Here is a 17,637-nt window from a genome sequence, read left to right as displayed (position 1 = left end):
ATGGATGCACACTAATAGAAGAAAAAATGAGCTGCACTCAAATAAAAATATGTGTGAGGCACTGACGCACGCTGAGCGTCCTACAGCCAGACGTAGCTGCAGGACACACTACTCAGCGTGAGCTGCACTCACACACAGTCAGAGACCTCTCAGACAGCCGTGAACAGTGCAGCAAAGTGGACACTAGCACTGAAAGGCTGCAGAAAGGCTCCGCTGTCTACTACTAGTGTTTGCAACCAACGTATATGGATACGGATGGAAGCACACTAGATTGAAATTATGTAAAAAATGCAGCTCAAAAAATAAAAGATGTATGAGGCAGCAGTGATCACACTGGGTGGCCTACAGCCTAACGTGGCTGCAGGACCCACTCCACAGCGTGAGCTGCACTCACACAGCCCTTGCAGACAGCTGTGAACACTGCTGCTAGGGCAAAGAAGGCTACAGTGGTGGTTTATGTAGCCTGGGTAAAGCACTAGATGTTTGGTGGAATCGCTATTTCTAACTGTCCCTCACAGTCTTCTACAGCAGCCTGTCCCTAACTGAATTCACAGCAGAGTGACCAGAAATGGCGGCTGCGGTGGCTTTTATAGTGCATCATGACATCATTTCGGCAGCCAATCACAGCCATGCCAATAGTTAACATGCCTACATGCCTAACAGGATGTGCCCACACTTCGGAGGATTCCCATTGGCTTAATCAAAGCAAGCAGGCTCATAGCATGATGGGAACTTCCTATTCCGATTCCGATTCCGGAATCCGATATGACAAAAGTATCGGAATTAAGTATCGGAATTCCGATACCGCTAATATCGGCCGATACCCGATACTTGCGGTATCGGAATGCTCAACACTAACCATGAGTAACAATGATCTGTTCACTTGAAATGCGCTAGTGTATCATGAGTAACAGTGCTCTGTCCACTAAAAGTATGCTAGTGTATCATGTGTAGGAGTGGTCTAAGTGGTCTATCCACTTAAAAAACGTTAGTGTACCATGAACTAGAGTGGTCTATCCAGTTAAAACGCGTTAGTGTACCATGAAATAGAGTGGTCTATCCACTTAAAACGCGTTAGTGTGCCATGAATTAGAGTGGTCTATCCACTTAAAACGCGTTGGTGTACCATGAATTAGAGTTGCCTATCCACTTAAAAGCACGTAAGTGTACCATGAATTAGAGTGGTCTATCCACTTAAACGCATTAGTGTGTCATGAATTAGAGTGGTCTATCCACTTAAAACGCGTTCCAAAAATTAGAGAGGTCTATCCACTTAAATCGCATTAGTGTGCCATGAATTAGAGAGGCTTATCCACTTAAAACACGTTGGTGTACCATGAATTAGAGTTGTCTATCCACTTGTAACATCTTGTAATATCATGAGTAGGAGTGGTCTGTCCACTTCAAATGCGTTAGTGTGCCATGAGTAAGAGTGGTCTGTCCACTTGTAACACCTTGTAATATTATGAGTACCAATGGTCTATTCACTTGAAATGCATTAGTGTAGTATCATGAGTAACAGTGCTCTATCCACTAAAATCACGTTAGTGTATCATGAGTAAGAATGATCTATCCACTTAAAACGCGTTAGTGTACCATGAATTAGAGTTGTCTAGCCACTTAAAATGCATTAGTGTACCATGAATTAGAGTGGTCTATCCACTTAAAACGCGTTAGTGTACCATGAATTAGAGTGGTCTATCCACTTAAAACGCGTTAGTGTACCATGAATTAGAGTGGTCTATCCACTTAAATTGCGTTAGTGTGCCATGAATTAGTGGCCTATCCACTTAAACCGCGTTGGTGTACCATGAATTAGAGTTGTCTATCCACTTGTAACATTTTGTAATATCATGAGTATGAGTGGTCTGTCCACTTCAAATGCGTCAGTGTGCCATGAGTAAGAGTGGTCTGTCCACTTGTAACACCTTGTAATATTATGAGTACCAATGGTCTATTCACTTGAAATGCATTAGTGTAGTATCATGAGTAACAGTGCTCTATCCACTAAAATCACGTTAGTGTATCATGAGTAAGAATGATCTATCCACTTAAAACGCATTAGTGTACCATGAATTAGAGTTGTCTAGCCACTTAAAATGCATTAGTGTACCATGAATTAGAGTGGTCTATCCACTTAAAACGCGTTAGTGTACCATGAATTAGAGTGGTCTGTCCACTTAAAACGCGTTAGTGTGTCATGAATTAGAGTGGTCTATCCACTTAAAACGCGTTCCAAAAATTAGAGAGGCCTATCCACTTAAATCGCATTAGTGTGCCATGAATTAGAGTGGTCTATCCACTTAAAATGCGTTCGTGTACCATGAATTAGAGTGGTCTATCCACTTAAAATGCGTTAGTGTGCCATGAATTAGAGTGGTCTGTCCACTTAAAATGCGTTAGTGTACCATGAATTAGAGTGGTCTATCCACTTAAAACGCATTAGTGTGCCATGAATTAGAGTGGTCTATCCACTTAAAATGCATTAGTGTACCCTGAATTAAAGAGGTCTATCCACTTAAATCGCGTTAGTGTGCCATGAATTACAGTGGCCTATCCACTTAAAACGCATTGGTGTACCATGAATTAGAGTTGCCTATCCACTTAAAAGCACATAAGTGTACCATGAATTAGAGTGGTCTATCCACTTAAAGCGCGTTAGTGTACCATGAATTAGAGTGGTCTATCCACTTAAAACGCGTTAGTGTACCCTGAATTAGAGAGGTCTATCCCCTAAATTGCGTTAATGTGCCATGAATTACAGTGGCCTATCCACTTAAAACGCGTTGGTGTACCATGAATTAGAGTTGCCTATCCACTTAAAAGACGTTGGTATACCATGATTTAGAGTGGCTTATCCACTTAAAACACGTTGGTATACCATGAATTAGAGTGGCTTATCCACTTAAAACACGTTGGTATACCATGAATTAGAGTTGTCTATCCACTTATAACATCTTGTAATATCATGAGTATGAGTGGTCTGTCCACTTCAAATGCGTTAGTGAGCCATGAGTAAGAGTGGTCTGTCCACTTGTAACACCTTGTAATATTATGAGTACCAATGGTCTATTCACTTGAAACGCATTAGTGTAGTATCATGAGTAACAGTGCTTTAGCCACTAAAATCACGTTAGTGTATCATGAGTAAGAATGATCCATCCACTTAAAACGCGTTAGTGTACCATGAATAAGAGTGGTCTATGCATTTGAAACGTGTGAAGGTACCATGACTAAGCGTGGTCTATCCACTTGAAACGGGTTAGTACACAGTACATAAGAGTGGTCTATCCACTTGTAACACGTTGGAATATTATGAGCAAGAGTAGTCTACCAACTTAAGAAGACGCATTAGTGTGCCATGACTGAGAGTGTTCTATACACTCAGTGCACAGTGGGCAAGAGTGGTTTATCCACTTGTAACATGGAAGATCATGCGTAAGAGAGGTCTAACCACTTGAAACTTATAACACGTTGGAATACCAAGAGTAGGAGTAGTCTATCCACTTGAAACGGGTTAGTGTATCATGCATGATTGTGGTCTATCCATTTGTAACACAGAAGATCATCCGTAAGAGAGGTCTTTCCACTTGAAACGTGGTAGTGTACCATGGGTAAGAGTCATCTATCCACTTAAAATGCGTTAGTGAACGTTATTGAAAACTGATGAATTTCGCTGTCTGTGAATGATCAGCTGATTACTTTTCCCATTTATAAACTCCTCAAAACTGCATCATGGAAAATCGAGACAAAAAAAGAACGTAAATTATACACGCTCAATAGCATAGGCAATATCAGGAGCACCCTGTGACTCTTTTACCGGCTCCCCATGTTGGCAATGTTGGCTTTCTTTTGACCATATTGTTTTGTTTTTTTTTAAGTATTCCATACCAGGAAGACCCCATAAGATCAACCATTTGTAGATGCTTTACCTAGTGACATAACCATCAGAATATTGACTTTGTTGATGTTCCTCAGATCCTTACATTTATCCATTTTTTTGCCTTCAACTCATAAAGAAGTGACTGCCTACCCATTGCTTGCCACCCTGACAGGTGCCTTTGTCATGAGGTAATTGATTACCTGGTTGTAATATTATGGCTGGTTGGTATTGGTAGTAACCTATTAGAAATTTCCAATAGCAGGTCTTGTAGTCCAGCTGTCACATGCCCCATCCTGAGTGACACGGCCAGCAGGCTGGTAACTGATACAACAGGACATGGCACGTGTAATTGTCCTATGTGACGCGGCCCGCTGGCCGGTAACTAATACAATAAGACAAAGGGAATAGGTGAAAACCTGGGTAACAATAACAATGGTGGCCCTGCGATAGGGAAACGGGGAAGTGGAGACCTCCTGCACTCCCCTGAGTCAGTGTCTCTACACTCCTAATGTTCCCTAGGCCGGTTCCGCACCGGGCGACAATCAGGAACCTCAAAACCCTGACTCGCCCTGCACCTAAACCCTCACTAGGGAATTGGTCGGTGCGGAAACTAATCCCACCACTGCACTAAACACACATAAGGAAAAGTGACAAAACAGGGGAACACCGCTTAGCTTTGCTCTGTTGCTTACGCTCCCAGCAACAGAGCCCACCACCTGCGTGCATCTTTTCCTCCACCATGTCCGACATCTGGGTGCGCTGTCCAGAAACGGACCTTCTCAGCATCATAGTGCAGCCTTGGAGCACACAGAGTCCACACCTGCATGCAGCTGTCCAGAAACAGAGTCCCGCAAATGAGTCCAGCTTTTCTGCCAAAAAGTCCAGCATGCTTGAGTCCAGCTCTCAGCAACCAAGTCCAGCATTTTGAGTGCAGCTCTACACCGCAGCTGCCACTCCACCAATCCATGCACGAACTTCTTGCTGACACCATAGCTGCGACTCCACCACACCATGCCAGCACTCCTTGCAGACACCATAGCTGACACTCCAGGAATCTCACTGAGCTGCCCGTGACTCTTCCTTAGCTCCATCCTTCACCCAGGCTTGCTTGCAAATGAATACTTTTTCACCAAACCGTGATTGACACACCTGATACTCTCTTATAGAGCTATCACACCTGTTGCCTAATTACGCACACAAACTAAAGTAACCAAAGTGCAATGACCCTACTGGCCACCGGGGGGAAAACTACAACTGATATCACCACAGTGCAATGACCCTAATGGCCACCGGGGGCAAAACCACCTTTTGGCAACTAGCCAAAGGAAAAAAAAGTTACTTTGTGCATTTACTCTGTCAGATCCAACCTGGATCATGACACCAGCACACACAATATGCACTGGAGGTACTTTAGTCAGTTTAGAGTTGAATCATAGAATCCTAGAATGTTAGTGTTGGAAGAGACCTCAAGGGTCATCGTGTCCATCCCCTGCTCAATGCTGAATTCACTAAACCATCTCAGACAGATGTCTGTCCAGCCTTTGTTTGAAGACTTCCAATGAAGGAGAACTCACCACTTCTCATGACAGTTGAGTTATAAAGACTATTGTGTTTTGGGTCACAAACTTTTGACTAGTAATCACCATTGCTGAGACGACTGCACCTTTACCCCTGATGTAATATTGTCCATTGTGAATACCTTCTACTCTAGTGCAGCCTGTGACTGACCCTTTCTTTTCTGTCCAGCTCGCTGAAGACCAGGGAATGGTTCTGATGACAACCGTTGCAATGCCTGTATTCAGTAAAGAGAACGAAACAGTAAGTATGAGGAGGATAGCCGCGGGTGCTATCAATCTTTCATTTTGTGTTCGAAGAATTGTTTAAACAGAAAGATCGATGTTGAAGATACTCCAAAGAGTTCTCCAAACCACTGTGCAAGTCCTAGAGATTTTACGTGGCGCAGTAGTGGTCATGTTTCACCATCACTTTCCTCAGTTGGAGAACCCGGAACCTCATTTATTGCAATTAGTGAGACTCCATGTAATAAGACAATTATCCCCTTCCATTGATAATTTTCAAAGCAGTGCACAGAAGCAGAATCAGGAGTCCTCTTCCTCTCTAAAAAAGGCACTTTCATTTCCCAGAGGAGCATTGCATGGCCAATAAGTCTCCTTACACTGGCATGTCTTTATATATCCAGTGACTGTTCTCTGCAGGCTACCTCCATGCTCACTAGGGCTATTTCTGTTTAGTAGATTGTAAGCCCGTAGTCAGCTTCATCATTACCTGGTGTTAGTTTTACACTACAATATTGTGATCTACTGCAAAACAGAATTACAAAACCTGCTGAAAAGTCAGACCTGGGACAATTTACAGCGTTGGCAAAGTTTGAGAGCATTTTACAAGGGCTTTGAACTTTTCAGATGAAGCTTTCTCAAACATCTGGCAAAGGACACAACATATTCTGTTGTTGATCTATCTGTCATCACTTATGCTATCAGTATCTATCGATATGTCATCTATAAATCTATCATTTAACATATTATCTATCACTTTTTCTCATATCTTTCTTTCTTTCTTCTTTTATGTTTCTCTTTTTCTCTGTTTCTTTTTATATCCTTATTTTCTTCTTTTTTAGCTAGGACTTGCAATATATTTAATTATCTTTCTTTCTTTTTCTATCCTTCTTTCCATTCTTTTTCTGTCTTTCTTTAGCTAGTACTTGCGGTATATCTTTATTTCTTTTCTCTTGTTTTTTTTTCCTTTTTCTTTCTTCCATTCTTTTACATTTTCTGCGTTTCTTTTACTTTTCTCTTTTTCTTTCTTTTTTCTTTCCTTTTTTCCTACCTTTTACACTTATTAGCTATTATTTGCAGGATTTCTTTATTTCCTTCCTTCCTTCCTTCCTTCCTTTCCTTCCTTTCTTTCCTTCCTTTCTTTCTTTCCTTCCTTCCTTTCTTTCCTTGCTTCGTTTCATCCTTCATTCCTTCCTTCTTTCCTTCGTTCTGCCCTTTCTTTCTTTCTTTCTTTCTTTCTTTCCTTCCTTCGTTCCATCCTTCCTTCCTTCGTTCCACCCTTTCTTTCTTTTCTTCCTTCATTCCATCCTTCCTTCCTTCTCCTCTTTCTTTTTTCTTTCCTTCCTTCACTCCATCCTTCCTTCCTTAGTTCTGCCCTTTCTTTCTTTCTATCTTACTTTCCTTCCTTTCTTCGTTCTGCCCTTCCTTTCTTTCTTGGATCAGACTACCGTGTGTGATATGAGAAACTCGCATCAATACCCGATACTGCCGCCGGCACTTGGGACCGGAGCTGCGGCTGCATAGAAATACATGAGTGCCGGCGGCAGCACCGGGTCTTGATGCGAGGTTCTCACATCTCACATGGTAGTGTGATCCTGGCCTCTCTCTCATCAACTAGTACCCACACGACAGGCCCCCGATGATGAGCTGACCGCCTCTTATTGCCCGAGTCGTCCCCATTTGCCCTGTCACGACAGATTACACGCCTCCCACAGCAATCACATTTGGTCCTTTCACTCCACAGCGAGGACCCTGGACCCCCCTCTAATGCAACTAAATCTAAAACTAAAAAAAGCAGATTAATTTCGACAAGCCATGCTCCATCTAAGAAATGAATGTACAGCATCACATGTTTCCAGTATCTGTGACACGCCGTCCTGGAAAACTCCCACTCAAAACACCCAGATCCATACAATGCAAATAGACGTAATAATTGCGTCCATAAATGTGTCCGTTCCCCGCTGATGTGTCTTAGAAACGCGCATTGGCTGATTACTGTTGATACATTTCTCATGTTGGACCGTTCCTCTTCCAAAAGAGAAAAATAGAAAGAAATGAAATGAGATGAGATGACAGCTGTTTTTCCTCATTGTTCTTTCCTTCATATCCATCAGTGTCTCGGAAACTTCGGCACAACAAAGCCCCGAGTCATCTGCGCACTGTAATAGATTTATGACAAAGTGAAAATAATTAGCGCCCGCCTGTAAGGCTTTACCAATGACTGTTTACCTTCGCGGAATGCCTGCTCTCCTTCAATTCTTGTTTTTGCGCAGAGATCAAAGGGCGTCCTCCTAGGTGTGGTTGGCACAGATGTTCCAGTAAAAGAACTATTAAAAGCCATTCCAAAATACAAGGTAAGCCTTCCAAAGTAAAGCGCCACCTCTTCATGTGACGGTTGTGACGCGCCCATCACTCAGACAGCGGGATACAACATCGGAGACAGGTGTTTGGCACTTCTTGAAAATTGAGCACTTGTGTCCAGCTCCAATCTCATTGTTGCTTTTTTAATTTTTTTTTTCTGATCTCATTGTTTTTTTTTGTTTGTTTTTTTTTTAATTTTTCCAAACTCACTGCTTTTTTCTTTTCATTTTTTTCCCCCAATATTATAGCTTTCTTTAAAAAAAATTTCCGATCTTATTGACTTTTTTTAAGTTATTTTTCCAAACTTAACGTTTTTTTTTTATTTTTCCGATCTAATTGCTTTCTTTTGCATTTTTTTATTTTTTTTCCGATCTCAATGCTTTTTTTTACAAAAAAAAGAAAAAAAATTCCAATATCATTTGTTTTTTTTAATCTTTTTCCAAACTCATTGCTTTTCTGTTTTTCCAAAAATTTTTCAGATATCATTGCTTTTTTTTCCGATTTCATTGCTTTTTTTTTCTGATTTCATTGTTTTTTTTTTCTTTTTTTTTCAGATCTTATTGCCTTTTTTAAGTTATTTTTCCAAACTTATTGTTGTTAGTTTTTTTTAATTTTTCTGATCTCATTGCTTTTTTTTACATTTTTTATTTTTTTTTACGATCTCATTTCTTTTTTAAAAAAATATTTTTTCCCGATATTTCTTTTTTTATTTTTTTTCCAAACTCATTGCTTTTTTATTTTTTAAGTTTTTTTTTTCCAATATCATTGTTTTTTTTTCTGATTTCATTGCTTTTCTTTCCGATCTCGCTGCTTTTTTCTTCTTTTATTTTTTTCCCGATCTCATCGCTTTTGAACCCTACGGTTACTGAATGTCCAAGGTGTCCAAATGCTCGGCTTACTCGGCAAAGGTCAGAGCGTGTCCTCTTGACCTCCATCAGATAGATTCATACTAGAAAAATGATAGTCTACTACACCTCACTATGCAAAGCCATTCTGCAAAGCATGATCCTCGAGCTGTGAGATTTTTTTTACAATGGGCGACAAACAGGTGTAGCATTTGTTAAACCAAAACTTCACATGCCAAAAAATAACGTCCCTTGGTGCGCTGAGCATTCGTTTGCAATCAGCATAGATCTAAAATATGGGACAACTGCTCTACGCCCATAGCCTGCCACTGTTTTAACTCAAGTTTGGCTTAAAGGGTTTTTGCTTAGTAGGGGCTGAGACACTGATTCCAGCAATGTGCCGCTTGCTGGTCTGCATGCTGTCATTTTGATTTAATCACAGTTTTCTCTTCTGCAGATCTAGCAAAGCTCAGAATGCTGAGCCCTTTATAACCCCGCCCACACCACTGATTGGTAGCTGTGTACACTGTGCACAGGCATAAAGCTGCCAATCAGAGGTGGGGGTGGGGTTATACTGAGCAGAGGACTAGAAGGCATGCAATGCGCCTAGTTGTGTAGTGATAATCTCATGCTGATAAAACACTGATTTTATTGAAACAACAATACACAGCCTAATAAGTGATACATCACTGGAATCAGGGACTCTGCCCCTACGTTACGCTGCTCTCAGATTCCGTAGCAAAAACCCGCTGACACATTCATTTAAGTCTGGGGTCCGATAAGTATATGAAATATCATCCTGAAAACTTGGACGATTGATTTTCATCCATTTTGTCATCCGTGGATCCGTTTTTTACTTCCCAGTGACACCTGTATTTAAACATCAATATTTTAACATGTACATGATCAAACACAGTTTCCTAGGTTAATAATCACAAGGTGTTTGTACATATTGGATGCTACACAGAAGATTCGTATGGGATCCAATATTTTTTTTCTGCTTCCATAGCACTTAAATAGGCGACTCTACTCCAATATTGGGAAGAGAATAGCGCGCGTTGCGATTTTTTTTTCCGTGTGTGAACAGACTCTCATCTGAACAGCCCTATTGAATTCAATTGGGCGTCTGACCTCAGATCCAAAGTTAAACGGAATTATCTCTATAATGTCTCTAAAACTTAATCTACAGTGTATTCAAACTGCAGATGTTATTTTTCCTTACCCTTTGCTTTGGCTCAACACATGATGAGATGAGTATCCTAAAATGACCAGCTTTTGAAAAACAAAAATATGACATGATTTGGTGATAGTCAGCGGGGAGATGCTTATGCTATACGTGTCTAACTGTGGCCACCCAGTGGTTGTGATGGGAACTACAACATGTTAAAGATTGGGCTTGTAAATCACTATAATGTATCAAATTTGCATAATTTGCAGTAAAAAAACGAAAAGGATGAACCCATCTGTATCTGTACAGTGTAAAGGGAGGAAGACCTGTAGATATGATTAATATGCATTAGTGATGAGCGAACGGGCTGGGATAAGGTGTTATCTGAGCATGCTCGAGTGCTCGAAAACTATGACGGCTCCATGTCTCGCGATTAGTTGTTAGGTAATCCCTGCATTTGTCAAACAGCCGCGAGACATGGAGCCGCGGGGACTCTAACCTACTTTTAGAGCACGCCGAAGTCACTCGGTTACATGGTATTCTTTTTTCAGACCCCGGAATATTTCTCACTGGGATGACATTAATATAATGACGGGCGTTTTATTTCTTTCCCGTCATTTACTGGGCCATTTTTGTCATCGTATAATAAAAAATGATTCTAGACGAGTTGCATTAGGGCATAAACAAGTAGCAAATGTGTCCCTGCTATTCACCGTCAGTTCCCTTTTCCCCTCCTGTTTTCGGGGAATGTGAAATAAAATGTTCCATTTTGATGCTTAAGGAAACCAGATGCAGACAGAATGTATGAATGGGGCGCAGGTGTTCTGCATCGCCCGGCTCGCTCCCCCACCGCCGTAAACTGCTTGTGCTTTTTTCCTCATAAGTTTTACTTGTTCCCTTCTATAAACAAACGGCTTAAAAGGTGGAAAAATCAGAAATCAAATCTGCAACGTATTGTATGTTAAAACTATACCTATTCACTGTATCTGGCCATGATAAAAGATGAAAGTCTCTAGAGTCGCGGAGCGCGTAGATAGAGAGGGGTTCCGTCAGCAGCAAAGAATTAATTAATTAAAGCGGATCTGTCTCCAGATTTTATAATACAATAGATATATTAGACCTGATAAGGCCAGTGTACTTACTATGAAAATCCATGTAAGAGTGGCTGTATAATCCTTTGTGAAAGTTTAACCCAATACCGCCCAACTAGCCATATTGACAGCTCCTCAGTGTCCCACCTCCCTGCTGCTGCTGAGATCTCACACTGCTCAGTACAAGCTGCAGCTGTCAGTCCGGCGGGGTGGGTGGGCGAATACTTAACACTTGGACTTGTGAGCTAATTTATTTCATAGCTAGACTCATAAAATGCTCATCTTAGTTACAGGATTTTTCAGTCATTCCGACATGGATTTTCAAAGTAAATGCAACAATCGCATCAAGTCTAAGAGCTCTATTTAATAATGGGTTCTGTCTGTATTGGGAAATCTGGTGCTAAATCCACTTTAATTAAATCATAAGACTTTCTGAATAATGGTAGCATGCAACGCTTAAATAAAAGAAAACTATAATATTACCTACAGAGTAGGACCATGCGGTGCTCCTATCATGCTATCAAATAATTTGCAAGTAAACTACCATGCATTGCTCCTATTTTATTACCATACAGTGCACACATAAGGCCTCTTTCACACTTCAGTTTTTTGCATCAGTTCAAATCCGCCAAAAAGTCATACAAGCGGATCCGTTGTTAACTGATGTGAACGGATGGCACAGGATCCGTTTTTAGACGGATCCTGAATATGCTGAAATTTAAAGGAAATGCTGGCGAGAGAGAGAGAGAGAGAACACTACTCCCATTATGCCACCATACTGTGCCCATGTAATATGACCATACACTGCTCCCATTACACCACCATACTGTGCCCATGTAATATGGCCATACACTGCTCCCATTATATCACCATACAGTGCCCACATAATATAACCATATACTGCTACCATTACATCACCATAAAGTGCTCACATAATATAACCATATACTGCTCCCAATTTATCACCATACAGTGCCCACATAATACAACCATACACTGCTCGCATTATATCACCATACAGTGCCCATATAATATAACCATACACTGCTCCCATTATATCACCATACTGTGCCCACATAATATAACCATACACTGCTCACATTATATCACCATACTGTGCCCACATAATATAACCATACACTGCTCCCATTATATCACCATACAGTGCCCTCATAATATAACCATACACTGCTCCCATTATATGACCATACTGTGCCCACATAATATAATCATACACTGCTCCCATTATATGACCATACAGTGCCCACATAATATAACCATACACTGCTCCCATTATATCACCATACTGTGCCCACATAATATAACCATACACTGCTCCCATTATATCATCATACAGTGCCCACATAATATAACCATACACTGCTCCCATTATATCACCATACAGTGCCCACATAATATAACCATACACTGCTCCCATTATATCACCATACTGTGCCCACATAATATAACCATACACTGCTCCCATTATATCACCATACTGTGCCCACATAATATAACCATACACTGCTCCCATTATATCACCATACAGTGCCCTCATAATATAACCATACACTGCTCCCATTATATCACCATAAAGTGCCCACATAATATAACCATACACTGCTCCCATTATATCACCATAAAGTGCCCACATAATATAACCATACAGTGCTCCCATTACACCACCATACAGTGCCCACATAATATGACCATGCACTGCTTGAATTATATCACCTTACTGTGCCCACATAATATGACCATGCACTGCTCCCATTATACCACCATACCTTGCTCACATATCATGATGCACTGTTCCCATTATACCACCATACTGTGCCCAGATAATACTACCATAAAATACTACCAGTATTTCACTGTACAGTTCTCATGTTATATCACAAAACAGTGCTCTTATAATGCTGCTACACAATGCCTACATAATACCGCCATACAGTGCCCACATAATACTACCTGTGACAAAGTCACTGGCAAAGTGCTGGAGGGGAGATACGTTTCACTGAGGCTATTAGCCTCAGTGATTAGAATCCCAGAAGTTTCCTCCAGCACACTATCTGTTGAGAGGGGTTAATCGACCATTTTAATGGTTGGGCTTTTGTAGACAACCATAGAGCGGGTGGGAGGTTGTCCACCTTATCTCCACCCCAGAGTGTGGTCTGGGAATGACATAGTTGGCTTCCAGGAGCATTCGTTGTTCAGTAGAGCTTGAGAGAGGAACTCCAGCGCTCTGTGTCCTGAGAAGGACAAACTGAACCAGTGAGTGGTTGTTATCCTGAGCGGGCGGATCCCCGCAGAAGCACACTGTACACTGTTTTGGTTTGTTTTCTTGATTTGTCTGAAGGGTTGTGGGTATAATTTAAAGAGACAGTGTACCTGTATCTACCTCCGTGTTTAGCTGAGTGAGCCGATCTACCACATACCTGTCACGCTGGCTGAGGGAGAAGCTAGGTGCACAACAACGGGAAGAGGGTAGGGGAGCCCAAACACTAGGAAAGGGGAGAGTGGAGACATCTATGCAGATCTGACTACACCCTGTCTGCCCTAAACATTCCTAAATAAGTTCTGCACCTATCGCTGAGCAGGACGCTAAGCCCTAATTGCCCCTTGCGATAAGCTCAGAATAGGGAGGGGGCGGGGTAGCGCTAGTCAGCCCCCACTACCACTAAAGACAAATCAGGAAGACGAACGAGGGAACACACTTAGCTTAAGACGCCACGAGATAGCTCACGCCAGTAGATCTCCAAGAGGCTCCAAGAAGAAACTAGTCAACTTCTAGCACTTCCAACAGACAGAGGTAAATAGAGCTCACACCAGCGCCTAGCTGAAGGGACTCAAGGTATTTAAACATCCAGCAAGGGTGTGTCAATAAGCAGCAGAAGGTGGAGGTCGCTGCTAGGTCCTAAAGGGAGAAGATATCGCTCCATACAGAGATCAAAATCAAGAAGGTGCTTGCAAAGCCAAGCGCAATGACCTTCTACAGCCAGAACCATAATGACTGTCTGTCGCACCTGGCACACCGGTGACAATACCATAGAGTACTCTCATTATACCAGCATACAGTGCCTACATGATCATACCATAAGGTGCTCTCACAGGGACCATCCATGGATCATAGGATCTAAGCAATGAGACTGAGCTTACTGAGCATGTGCGGCCACTGGCTCGGAGTTAAAGAAACACCAGGGGGCGCCAAGTTGACACATTATAACTTTTTAAAAAGTAATCATTCCAGGTATAAAGGTTACACAAACTAATGTTTTTTTTATGGGAATATACCTTTATCTAAATGTGTAGTATCTTCTAATCATTTATCTATAAATTGCGCTGTCAGTTTAATTATTCTCTAAGTTCCGTTTTTCTCCTTCCAGCTGGGAATTCACGGATATGCTTTCGCCATTACAAACAATGGATACATCCTGACTCATCCAGAACTGAGGCCACTAGTAAGTATAATAATACATTTATATATATTACAGCTGTTGGATTAGTACATTCTGCTTATACAATGGATGGAAAAAGCGCAATACTGGCATGTAATACGGCCATTCTAGCAGTAGGTGGCGCTGCAGCACCGTCTTTCCCCAATCTTGGCCGCCGCGGGTCTTTACTTTTTCCTTTAGCGTATTTAATTTTCTAATTGATTAAAACCAGATCTCAAAACCATCCTGCCCTGCCTGCACACGGTTTATATGGAATTTTATACATGTCTGTGACATAAAAAAATGTAAAATGTATTTTCTTTTCTGGATTAAATAATGGCACTCTGTACCATAACGAGGAGGTAATATGTGTTTATGGGATTTGGTTAAAGAAAATAAAAGAGTCAGAAATTGTATCCTACATTGTATGTCCTAAGTCTGTACCATACAGTATACTGCACCTCTATGCAAGGTTTGGCTGCTTAAAAAAAAATCATGGAATTAATGGGTTAATGTAAAACAATTTTGGACCCACTTGGATTAATAGACCAATACCTTACAGTATTATACATTTTTAATTTTTTTTTTGCTTTTCGAAATTTTTTAGGTGCCGTGTTTTTTCATAATTTAATGTAAAAAAGAAAATAGTATAAAAAGATATTGTCCCCTAAGCTTGACTCAGTGGTGTGTATGGTTTTGTTTTTTTTACTGTATTAATGCAGCCACTGGGGGCTGCCATCTTACCTCTCTCGCTGCTGAACGACACTTTCCATGCTCATTTACGGCAGTCCCTGGGCATAAGAGACAATAGTCGGCTGCCGACCCAATCTGTATCATTGCAGCTGCATCAGGAGTGAACTGGGCACGCCTCTGTGGGCAGCTCAATTCACAGCTGTAGGTGTGGCCAGGCACCATCTTATTAGAGCCCAGTGCTTTTCTATTAGCAATAGCCCTGGATGCTGTACTGTTCCAGCATAACAGGGCTTGGATGTTCACTCTGCACATACCAGCTGCAGGAGAGGAACCAGGACGAGCTGCTGGAGACCGAGCTGCTCTTTCCAAAACACACGGCCAGCTGCTGCCCCTGCAAAACATAAGAGGAGCTGCTCCCTGCTGTTTCAAAACACTTGGCCATCTGCTGGACATCTAATCCTATCCTGTGTGATACTGACTGCTGAGCCGTGTATCTAATCCTCTCCTGTGTGATACTGCCTGCTGAGCCTTGTATCTAACCCTATCCTGTGTGATACTGCCTGCTGAGCCGTGTATCTAATCCTCTCCTGTGTGATACTGTCTGCTGAGCCGTGTATCTAATCCTCTCCTGTGTGATACTGTCTGCTGAGCAGTGTATCTAATCCTCTCCTGTGTGATACTGTCTGCTGAGCCGTGTATCTAATCCTATCCCGTGTGATACTGCTCTCCTGAAATACTCTGTGCTGCTGTCACCCTGCTTCTCCCCCATATATCTCCCTCTGTGCCCCCATAGACCAGCACACTGCTCTCCTGAAATACTCTGTGCTGCTGTCACCCTGCTCCTCCACCATATATCTCTCTCTGTGCCCCCCATAGACCAGCGCACTGCTCTCCTGAAATACTCTGTGCTGCTGTCACCCTGCTCCCAGAATCCTTGCTGCCTGCCATCCTCAGTGACTGAAGACCCCATTCCTCTCCTCAGATCCTGTCCTGGCGATGTGTGAAAGCGAGGCGACGGGTCTGATATATGGTGGAAGGAGCAGGGTGACAGCAGCCCAGAGTATTTCAGGAGAGCAGTGTGCTGGTCTATGGGGGGCACAGAGGGAGATATATGGGGGAGGAGCAGGGTGACAGCAGCACAGAGTATTTCAGGAAAGCAGTGTGCTGGTCTATGGGGGGCACCCTGTTCGGTGCCAGGGATTGTACATAGAGCGCTGTGTTTTATACGCATGGATGGACCGTCTGCTTGTCTGCTCCACAGAAATCCAGGAAACATTTCTGCTGATTGATGACCTGTTCTGATCCAGACTTTACATGCAAAGACAGTCAGTAACTTTGCAGGCCCCATCAAAATGGCTGCTCACTGTGTTCCTAAATGTCATCCTCTCTTTTCCCTTAGCAAACACCCAGAAGGGGAGGAGAGGAGTGACACCACACCCATGTCAGCAGACTCCGCCCATAATTACTGCAGGGCAGTAATGTGAGCTAGTTGCACTAGGTTTTTGTGCCAAACTTCAGTAGCTGCTCCCCCTAGTGTTAACAAGTGGAAATGCCAAACTTTTTAAAATTATTTTTCATATTTTACAAAATTAAAAACAAATGATAATATTTTTTAAGAAAATGTAAACATTAATTCTTTACATTTTTTCAATTGCTGAAAAAAATTTTTTTGGATGTCACCTTCCCTTTAAAGTGTTCACTTTTCCTGCAGTTCCTCCGCTGAGGAACGGAGGTATTACATGTTGCATTTAGGAATCAATGAACTTCAGAATCCTCCAGAGATCATAGATGTGGACTAAGAATGAGGGGCTTCCCCCTATCTCTGATTGCCTTTATATTGTATCTTTAAGAAGAATTTAATAAAGACGAAAATCTGTCTCTATATAAAAGAAAAATGTTTTCTGATCTGTGAAAAAATATAAATAAATGTTGTGGGTTTATCTTGTTTCCTAGGAAAAAAAAACACCACTTCTGTCTATTGTTTTGGGACCACTAGGGCAATTCAGATGCTTTTAATTGAAAGGAGTTGAGCTGCAATATCAGACCCAACCTGTGAATGATAGAGGCGCTGTTTCAAAATGAAAACTTCTCACAAACCCCTTTTAGCAATGAGTGGCAGGACTGGTTGACTTTGAGATAAATGGAGTCTGTTAGCAGGATTTTGTTATATAATCTGAGAGCAGCATAATGTAGAGGCTGAGACTCTGATTCCAACGAAGTATCACTTGCTGGTCTGCATGTTGTAATTTTAATAGAATCAAAGTTTTATCTGCTGTAGTTCTGGCAGTTTTCTAAATGCTGAGCTGTGTATAACTCCTCCCACACCACTGATTGGCAGCTTTCTCTTACGGGTATGTTAGAAG

The 17,637-nt window shown here is 41.7% G+C and overlaps 1 protein-coding gene across 1 annotated transcript in view; it reads left to right on the top strand.

Annotated features, from left to right (window-relative positions):
• The window catches only part of CACNA2D3 (calcium voltage-gated channel auxiliary subunit alpha2delta 3), a 1,008,555-nt gene that overhangs the window by 628,941 nt on the left and 361,977 nt on the right, over positions 1 to 17,637 (top strand). Inside the window, exons 13-15 of the mRNA XM_073574154.1 lie at positions 5,630 to 5,701; positions 7,953 to 8,033; positions 14,531 to 14,605. Coding sequence (XP_073430255.1) covers positions 5,630 to 5,701; positions 7,953 to 8,033; positions 14,531 to 14,605 — 228 coding nt within the window. The remainder of the gene's footprint in view (positions 1 to 5,629; positions 5,702 to 7,952; positions 8,034 to 14,530; positions 14,606 to 17,637) is intronic.

The sequence above is a fragment of the Dendrobates tinctorius genome, unplaced genomic scaffold (genome assembly GCF_039654945.1).
Source record: "Dendrobates tinctorius isolate UK_male_01 unplaced genomic scaffold, ASM3965494v1 ptg000038l, whole genome shotgun sequence".
Taxonomy (NCBI): domain Eukaryota; kingdom Metazoa; phylum Chordata; class Amphibia; order Anura; family Dendrobatidae; genus Dendrobates; species Dendrobates tinctorius.
Note: the sequence above shows the minus strand (reverse complement) of the source record. Positions and strands in the feature narration are given on the sequence as shown.